The sequence below is a fragment of the Cryptomeria japonica genome, chromosome 1, assembly GCF_030272615.1.
Source record: "Cryptomeria japonica chromosome 1, Sugi_1.0, whole genome shotgun sequence".
NCBI classification, from domain to species: Eukaryota; Viridiplantae; Streptophyta; class Pinopsida; order Cupressales; family Cupressaceae; genus Cryptomeria; species Cryptomeria japonica.
The window spans coordinates 673,201,166-673,211,698 of NC_081405.1; the positions used below are offsets into that span (position 1 = coordinate 673,201,166).

The window sequence follows — 10,533 nt, forward strand, 5'->3', positions numbered from 1 at the left end:
TTCTATCGACACCTCCATTTGATGTACATTATTAGAGCCTTTTTTTGTACCACCTCCTTCATGCATGGCGTGTTGATGTGGATCATTCTACCCGTAATGCATCTAGTGAAATCTTGCATTGTCTCTCATATCTCTCCCCACACTTTCTATGCTCCATATCATCAATGCTAGTTTTCATGCTATCCTGCATGCTCTCTCATGAACTATCCCCTTCTCCACAAGCTCTTTTGCATAGAAGGTGACAATACCATGACGAAGATCTCCACGCATTCTCCACAAACAACATTTTTAGCCAAAATGTAATTTTCCTTAACATTTTGTACTAGATAATTGTTAAAAATTAATAGAATACTTCTTAGGTGGGTCTATAGATGACAAAGACAAATTAAATAATGTACAATTTTATCATCCAATGCACATCCATACTATATTTTCATTTGAAATGCATATTTAGTCCAAATATTATTTAAAGTATAAAGAAATCCATTTGAAACTATATAGAGAGTTTCATCACTAAAGGGATGGTAATGGCATTTGAAAATATTTTGGAAAGTGCAAGATAGGGCGCGCACTTATAAAACCCTCTCCCTAGCATACAGAGCCCTAGCAAAACAAAACTAAAACCCAATTTCACTCCTGGAGAAAAGAAATAACGCGAGGGATTGCGAAGCAAAGTAGACAGTCTGTACAGCATTCTGACCTTCGGGTGGAGCTCGCTGCCTAAAGGTTTTTACAGTTGCAGGAGAGTATTCGTTCTAGGGTTTATCGAGGGTTTGAGATTCTGTGAAGTTGGAAAAAGATGAGCAGAAGTTTGGGGATTCCGGTGAAGCTACTGCACGAGGCGGCAGGTCACGTTGTGACGGTGGAGCTGAAAAGTGGCGAGCTTTACAGAGGCAACATGATTGAATGTGAAGATAACTGGAATTGCCAGCTCGAGGGCATTACTTACACTGCCAAGGTATGCACACTCATTCCTTTTTTTAATCAGATTCCTTCTTATCCTTTACCTTACATGGCTTTCATTACACATTTTGCCTTTTCTTTTCTTAGCCCTTAAAATCTAAATATGAGATGGTTTGGGGCTTATATAAGCATGCACCTTCCAGACCTTTCAGGTTTGCATTTTCGAAAAAGTATTATGCCTGGGTCTAAGATTTAGTCAGTAGGTTGAACCCCACGCAACCAAAATTTTGATAACGACTTCGTCTTTTTTCCATAGGAATAATATCTTCACTCTCTGGCTTGGATGCCAGCACCCAGGATTTGTACATTTTATCATGTAACATGTTTCATTGGGACTTGGACTCGGGTCTCTATTATGAAAGCTCCAGTGATTTCCACTTCAGCTCATGTCATTGTCAAACAACAACGCCTAAATATTAGATGTTTTGTTTGGCTCTAAATATTGTTTGGTGGGCTAGTCTACTCATCAAGGATATCGGTTATACTCCTACGATTTTCCGGAGCAAGTGGTTGGCTGAACAGTTTCATCCTTCCTGGCAGTCTCTGTATCTGTATCAGATAATACATGTGTTACCACATCATGGTCTGATAATGTAGTGATGTAAGACATCTTCGTCTATCATTGTTTCTGCTAGCTTTTCTAAATTTTGGAAAAGATATCACATGACAGAATAGGCCACAAATATAAGCTTGTATGAGAACTCTACAAAACAAATGTGATCAATTAAATGTCGCGTGTACACATTCTCTGAAATCCACATCTTGTTTTGTGTTTAAACCATAGCCACGACCTTGAGATATGCAATCATTGTATGGCAACAGGGATGGGGGCAGATGCATCTTTCGGAAATAGGGGTCAGAAGTATGTTGGTATAATGGCTGTATTGCATTTAAATAGCGTAATTAGCAGATCTTGGCATGGGATAACCCACACCATTTTCAAGAATGATATGGGGTGAATCAATTATGAAGACTTGGTTCACTGTCTTTGAAATGTTGAGAGAAGCATTTTTGTCCGCTTTAGCTGCACTAAACTGGTTGGCTCATGTATTTTCTCTTGATTTTTTTATAAAACAAGTTTGCCATTTTATGCCATTTCTGTTACTCATATACAAGATATGTTACTGGTTTGTCAAGAAAATCCATTGAATTTGGGTCCGGCTTGTTCCTAGTCAGGGTCTGATGACTGGTCTGGTCTGCTGTAGTTATGGACAGGATGAGGTCCGTGGAAAAACCACAGAGAACTCCGGGCGTTTTACATTTAATTTTTTCTTTGTCCAAATGCCCATGTCATCTGTGCCTGGAGCAGGACTTTGTCCAAATCAAAGATCATGACTTGATTGGGAATGGCAGAATGCAAACACAAACAACTTTCAACTTAACTTCTTTCCCACAACAATGGGCAATAGCTAGCTGGTATCTGGAAATACAAAAAGAATTGAGTATATACATGCAGAAACAGCAGACAAACCATAGGCCACGGCCAACTCCATGACTGCATAGTGCATACACAAAGAGAAGAGTGGATAAGCTATGCTACAAAGGCCTATGACTCAAACTTAAGTGCCTTGTTAAAGTTGCCAAAATCTAGGCCCATTGCCATCTTGATTCTCAATGATGATCTTTTCTGTTGCTGTTCTAATTGTTATTGCTGCCACAGTTCTCATGATACAGTTGTTGAGAGGATTGCCACCTTGATTCTCAACGATGATCTTTTCTGTTGCTGTTCTAATTGTTATTGCTGCCACAGTTCTCATGATACAGTTGTTGAGAGGTTTTATGGCTCGTCAGTTTACAACAATTCTCATAGTATATTACCTGCAGCATTTTTCTTTGTAAAAAGCAACTATTACTCACTACACATTATCAAAAAACAATGCATTTTTTACTTTTTAGCGCCCTTTAAGTATACAAATAGATGCTTTTAATATTGGATTCCACGCGATCTTATAAAACTTTTATGATTGTTTTCAGTTTTGTTTACTATACATTCATTATTTGGCTGTGTATATATATATATATATAATTATGTATGTATGTTAATATGCATGTATGCACGTTAGTATAAGTATAAGAATTGTAAATGAATCTTTGCCACACTGTGTAAACTTTACACTAATAAACATTAAAAGCATGAAACGATTGCATTGAAAATTTGAAATTTGAATGTTAACTATGGTGGGCAGAGTTTTAGAACTTTGGGAGCAAAGTGCGAACCAAGATCAAATATTAAGAATTGCAAATGATGCTTTGGCATACTAATTGAAGTTTAAAGTTTTAAACTACTAATTAAAAAAAACTAAAAAAATGGAAATAATTGCATAAACAATAAGAACGGTCGGTGGAGGTTTGGAGTCAAGGGGTAGTGGCCCTTGCGAGGGTCTTGATGGTTGCTTTGACTATGAATATGCAGGTATTTGTAACAAGGGATATGCATTATGTAGATTTTTATGATCATGATTCATCATTGGCCTATTACTTTGTTAGACTTATAGTTTGATGAGGTTTGGGGGCAATACCAAAACGATGTCGAGGGTAGCACCCCTTGTGGGGGTCTAGGGGTGAGAGAGTGAGAGAGTAGGGAGATAGGTCTAGATCTCGGGGGAGAGAGAAGAGGGTGAGGTAGAGAGAGGGGATAGTTGAAGACTGATAGGGAAAGAGATAGGCCTAGAGTTCAGGGAGATAAAGAGAGCGAGATAGAGAGAGTGAGAGAATGCTGATAGGATCTTGCTGATAACTGAAATTTGACTACGTGTGAAAATTTATAAAATATTCTAAAACCTAGAATCTGTAATTCCTAGAGGGTATATATTCTGATGAAGAGAATGAGTCTGACTTGAAGACAAGGATGCCATTTTCACAAAAAAATCATCATTTTTTTCTTAGGGACTGAGTTTTTGAGTGGGGGCTATGGGAGACTCCTAGGTGTCCTCAGGAGGGCCATGTGACTCATGGGAGTCCTCAAGACGTCCTAGGGACATACCCTTTGTACTCGAACAGTTCCTCGAGTCTCATCAGTGGTGGTGGTTTGGCGAGAGGATGTCCCCCCACTGGTTGCCCTCTCCTAGAGATGTCCTTGTCCCGAAAATGGGGGTTTTTGGGGGGGGGTAACACATCCCTGCGGAACGCATGTGTGTGTGTTTGTGCTTGTGCTTATTACATGTATTTGTATGGATGTAACTAAAGCTTACCCAACCCCAATTTTTTTTGGTACTAGTGTACTCAAACCTTGGACCCTGTTACTTCCTTGAATTGCACTTTAACAATCCTAACACTTCTCTTACATTTAGGGTTAGGAATATGCCAATCTCTTGCATCACTAGGTGAGCGTAAGGTGCATGGTGTCCAAAAAATGATACCTTTCGTTAACCAAAGCTCCTATAGCCCTACAATTTTTTGCATTGTTTGTAATGATTTGGACAACATTTTTATGACCCACCATCTTTATGGACTCAATAAGGACTTTAGAAATGAAATTTGCATCCTTGATTTACCCCTCACAATCAATTTTCGTCAAAAACATTGCCGCTTTGGGGGACATTGCAATATCATTTATTAAGGGTTGTTTTTTGCAATCTTTCCATCCATCAAAAACAGTAGACACTCTTTTTTCAATTGAAGAATACCTAATTGGTTTAAGTGATGTCTTTGCAATTTTTTTCTCTTTCCAATAAGGTGGTGCACACCACCTCATACCCAGGACCTATGAAACCAGAAGGTGTACTATTGATTGCTGCCACCGTTTCCCACTAATATGGTGATCTGACCAAGTTGAAAGGAAGACCATTGGCATAAATGCTATGTGCAACTTTTTCCTCTGCAGTGTCTCTTGCTTCATTTTGAAATGCCTTGTCCAATGGGATTTTTTTGCAGGAAGGAGTGGGATCTTTTGCTTGGATAGAGGATTTCTCCAAGACAGGATATTGGGAGGCCATTACTAAATCTATAGGTAAACTCATTGATATTTTCTTTGTTAAAGGATGAGATCTTGGTTTTGCTCTTTTAGTCACAACATCAGCTTTTTCTTGTTTTCTAATGTATATCATAATTTTTTCATTTGACAATCCCTTCCAAGTTGGCCACCCTTCACATACTCATATCCCTTTCCCACTTATTGCACGAAAGTGATTTTTTCGCTCGACTATATGAGCTCTTAAATTGGACCCCACACTCATTACAATTCCGAATGAATGCTCCACCTCTTGGAATTTGGTCAAGCATCGTAGCATATTTCCATGAAGGAGATACTCAATCAATTTTAAATTTTCTTTTTGCATCAATACCCACTGAACTTGAACTATTGGCCATTCTTGCAATTTGAATTTGCTGTTATAAGAATTATAAATTATAAAATTTAAAGATAAATAAATAAACAAATGCAACCCTTCAATATTTATAAACTAACAAAAGGTCAAAACGAACACCAAAAAATATTATAACACATAGTGAAACTCAATTTGTACTAGAGTTCCTAATGAGGTATGGATTATGTTGGGGAAATGTAAATTGTCAACTTAATATCATGGTTTAGAGCCCGCAACCAGGTTAGTTATCAAAAGATGAATAAACATATACTCCAACAATGTTACAAATAGAATTCTAATCATCATTATAATATTCATAATGTACATGTGGGATTCTCTTAAGGCTTAACCCAATAACTCCTCCACATTATGAACCACTATGGGAGATCATACAAGGTGCCTTGAGCCTATCCGTCAAGGCAGGACCACGGAATGACACCCGCCATTTGGCCTCCCAGCCCCACCTGGGGTTACTCAACTTGAATGGAACATTATGCTACGTTCATTCCTTATATGCACATATCTCCCCTCCATAATGGGATGGCATATTGGCTGAAGCTTTAAAGGAATCTTCAATATGATTAATTATGCATATATATATATATATATATATATTAGAAGCCATAGATTATCTGCGTATTTTCCTACTTGTCAAATGGAAAACAAGATAATAGATCAGCCAGATCAGAATGCACTATGCATCATACCAACGACTTGAACAATTATAAGTCTGCAGTCTAGTCTTCCTCCTTTTATATTCTCTATGGTTGAAAGAATAGGCATACCCTTTCATTTAGTTGTTTCTTGAAAGAGACACCACCCGTACCTATTCAAACAGTCACGACTTTTCCTTTGTATTGCAGCCTTTTACAATGTAATCGCTGATTAATATCAATTGTTGTTCTTCACAATGTAATCACTGATTAATATCAGTTGTTCTTCACAATGTAATTGCTGGTTAATATCAATTGTTCTTCGCAATGTAATTGCTGGTTAATATTAATTGTTGTTCTTAAATGAAGCCGAATATTTAGAAGGAGTTGGAGTATGCGAAGCAATTATTGAATCATATGCATCATACACAGAAGCGGTCGTGGACAGAGATTCTTTGTCAGAAGTTTAAGAATGCTTTGTGTTAATAAAAGTCACCTATGGTTCGAGGGGATTGACCGTGAGAAGATGCCAGAGGATTTATCTTGTATGTGCACTAAAGATAACAATGTAGTCAACTACTAATAATATATACGTTGCCAATTGAGAAATATAAGGATGCCCTCTTTGTATATTTCAGAGGCCATATTACTTTAACAATCTATAAGCAATTGGGACACTTCCAAGTTTGAAACATAGTCACAAGACTTGGTTCAGGCCAGTTGAGATATTGTGTTTGAGTGTAATATGTTCTTATTTCGTTTGCTCATTTCTCCTCTCAGGCAGGCGATTATTGTCCGATGTGCTGATTAATGGATCAGGCGGTCTTCTTTAAAAATTGTGAAGTCTTATGGAGTAAGACAATTTTCTGATTTATTCAATTAGGATAGTGTGTTATAGACAGGGTTATGACACCCTTTCGGTTGGAGGTTGTCATTCTCAAATGTAGTACCTTATGGGGGACCCCTAGAGTTTTACTAACACGTGACTACATCTCTTATTATCTCACTTTGGCAAAATATTCACATCTCTTCGTGGTAGTTCCTGTATGAAATTTGAGAAGTGTTGGAGCCTACGACCTGAACACTTAGATGGTCTTTGGAATGTTGGGGGAAGAACTTCTATCAGTACAGAAAGTTGGAACAACAACCTAAACATTCTGAAACATGCTTATTCTTCGTAGGTTTCTGTTTGAGTTGGCAACATATATGGTAAAAAATGTATATATCTAAAGAATAGATTGATTCAAACCATAGGTGCATTTTATTTTTGGCTCCACACATATCGGGAATGTCATAACTTTTACTATTATCTTCTTTAGTTCTGAATCTGCATCAAGCTATGTGCCATAGCATTTCTGGGACAGGCATGGCAGGACGTGTTCCTGGGGCAGTACGAAACAGGAGAAGATGGCAAAAATATGATTTTTTTAACACATGAAATTTCAATTATTCATATGTAAGGCATTCGGTTGACACACAAATTAACAAAATTTCATGTTTTGTTTATAGCACTTCAATCTCAGTAATTACATACCCATCTGATATGCCTCTTTTCCTCTTTTAATTGCTGTTGCAAAATCCTTCTAGTAGCTGACCTGAATAATTTTTACCGGTTTTTATTGCAAAATATATTTAAAGACTTATTATAACTTATGCTTTCCTCTCAACCTCTTGCCTAGATTAATATGTTATAATGAAGTCATCCGTTACAAACACTAAAGAAACTTTCGAGTACAATGCTGTCATTAATGACTTTACACAAGCAGCTTTCAATATCCATATTCATATTAATGGTATAGATCATTTGATTACTCACCACTATAGTTAAAGCTGGTATTAACAGTCTTGTCAGTTTGACTTGCCCTCAGCTCCAGATAATTCAGTTTGAAGAAGTAGAACATGTTGATTTTTCTCAAGAATATCCTTGGTGTTTATTAGTTTATCTTGATTTTCTGCCTCACCAATATGAAGGAGCAAAATCTGATGTAGCTGAGAAACGTTGAATTTTCCAGGGACTAGAAATTTACCCCACCCACTTTTAAAATTTTTTTTTGCCTGTTCGTTTTTTCCCTAAATGGGACAATGCTACGTATGTTAGTCATGCAGTGTCCTTGGAATGTCCAGGGTGCTGGAACAGCGAAATTTCCTAAGGGATGCATCCCCATGGAACATAGGTACCAAGTAAAGTAGAATTTCAACAATCTTCCTGAAGATGCTGTCATGCTTAAGGTTGTTTATTTTTTAATCATGGAAGTTAAAGCTCCTTGTTCAAGCCCATTTTAGGCTTCATTAGGTAGTAATATCATGTGGATGCATTCAAGCCATCCTTTATTTTTAATTGTTTCCAACAGTGTTAATGTATTCCATGTGTTTACAGGATGGTAAAGTATCACAGTTGGAGCATGTATTCATTCGTGGCAGCAGAGTGAGGTAATCGTTGACTTTGGATTTGTGCTGACTTTTGTCTAACAGATATCACATCTTCGTTCATGTCTAGGGTAGATTTATATTATCATATTTAAAAGGAGGGCCTACTTATGGTAGTATATAGCATATTCTTTGGACTCGGTCTGAATAAGACCTTAATTTTATGTCGTGTTCCTCTCAGGTTTATGGTTATTCCTGATATGCTTAGGAATGCTCCTATGTTCAAGCGTCTTGATGCAAGGATTAAGGTATGCCTTTTTTTCAATGAATACTAATGGGCTATCAAGAAGTTCCGTCATCCTAAGATGGTTTAGGAATGTTGTTGGAAATAACGTACTGCGGTTTATGAAGTCTGTAATGCTAAATGGTATGCATATGCCCAGAGTGCACCTAAGTTTTTTTCTTTATGGGGATTTAATCTGCATAATTGGCTTTAATATTTCTTGGAGGCAGTATTTATCTTTTTATGTTTTGTAGTAACATTATTTTTCAAATTACAGGGTAGAGGATCGTCACTTGGTGTTGGACGTGGACGTGCAGTGGCAATGCGAGCTAGGGTTAGTGATTCTAAGCATAAAATATTGTCTTTCACCCTTGGATGTTTGATTGAAGGATGAATTGCATGGTAGGAAATCTAAGATGTACATGGTTATAGTGGACATATCAAACTTCTTAATTGCGCTGCTCCCTTGTGTTGTAGGCTCAGGCCACAGGACGTGCAGCTCCTCCAGCTGGAAGAGCAGGTGCAGCTCCAGTAAGGAGATAGTTAAACAGGAAGAAAGTGCTTTCCACTCTTGATAATACTCTTATGTGTTGCTTTTCCAGCTGGAAAAGCAGGTGGCTCCTGTAAGGAGGTAGTTTATCTGGGGAAAAGTGCTATTCCTTCATGGTATTGCTCTTTTGATGAGTAACTTGTCTCAGTTTTTGATGTGGACTTACTGTAATGTATTTGGAGTTTACATGTCTAAAGGACTAGTTTTCAGTAGATTTTTAAAAATTTGTGTTGTGAGCTCACCAGTAAAACTAGGTTTGATTAGATGATATTAATGGTCGGTTGTAATGCCACATATGATGAGAGGAGCATCTGGCAACTGTTGGTCAAACTAATGTATGAATAGAATAATTTAAAATGTCAACATTGTACACGGTAATCAAGAGTTTCTGAGATGTTTAATAATCTTTTTTTTTTCAGTTTATCTTGTTTTAATTCATTTTAATATCAGGAACCATCCAATTTAGTTAAGAAACTTCTCTTTTTAGTTGGAAAATTCCTTGTAGTTTATGCCAGTGCACTGCATTATAATTTCTATCATACTGTGTTTCATTTCAATGTGAATGAAATAATTAGATGGTGGATGATGAGGGAGGCTGTAATTTGCATACGAGGAGAACAAAATCTATAGGCATCTCTTTACATCAATTAGCCTATGACAATTAATAAAATGGCAATGATTAATGCATCTGTTTTACTTGAAATCCAATGATGAAGATATGATATTAGATGTCAGAAGTTGATTCTCCAGGGTGATGAAATTTTAGGGCCGTCTCAGATGGAGATCCCAGATTCTAGAAATTGACCGTCTGTTGCTCTGGTTCAGATTGGTGTCTCTGAAACTGATCTCCATTAGTGTAGAAAATCTGACATGCAGACCTGATCTAAAATTTCTGAAACTGATATGGCAGAATGTGGATTTTTGGAGTTCCCTTGGCTTTGTTTCTGCTATCTGAATGTGTCCAAGGACAGGCAATGTTTGCAAACACCTTTGGAGAAGCTGCCAGATTGTGAGGGTCAAAGTTCTTTGATAAACCTCTAGCAGCCCAGCTTTATAGCCTTGAGTGAAATGGTTGAGGACATCAAGCAAACATGCAATGGTGCACATCTTGATGTACATGCCGCTAGATTCTTTTTATTCTTCAAAACTTGATGTCATTCTATTTAATTTTATACCTTCATTGGTATAACAATGTATTAGATGTATACATAATAATATGAGTTGATCCCTATTAGATACTATGAATACCAACCCTTGAAAAAATTCACTATTAATTTTTCCATACTTAACTAAGCGTACCTTATTAGTGACGTGATACATTATTTAATTTATACAAGTATTATAAGGAACAAAAGGATCATATCCTTATTTATGATCAGTCTTGATGATTTTCCTGGTAAAAATCTCATTCCA

At 37.1% G+C, this 10,533-nt stretch overlaps 1 protein-coding gene across 1 annotated transcript; it reads left to right on the plus strand.

Annotated features, from left to right (window-relative positions):
- The first annotated feature begins 528 nt into the window (after positions 1 to 528).
- Positions 529 to 9,538, plus strand: LOC131026768 (small nuclear ribonucleoprotein SmD3b). The gene is made up of 5 exons (XM_057956718.2): positions 529 to 958; positions 8,298 to 8,350; positions 8,529 to 8,595; positions 8,848 to 8,904; positions 9,048 to 9,538. The coding sequence occupies exons 1-5, from the start codon at positions 800 to 802 to the stop codon at positions 9,111 to 9,113; spliced, it is 402 nt and encodes a 133-aa protein (XP_057812701.1). The 5' UTR covers positions 529 to 799; the 3' UTR covers positions 9,114 to 9,538.
- The last annotated feature ends 995 nt before the right edge of the window (positions 9,539 to 10,533 follow it).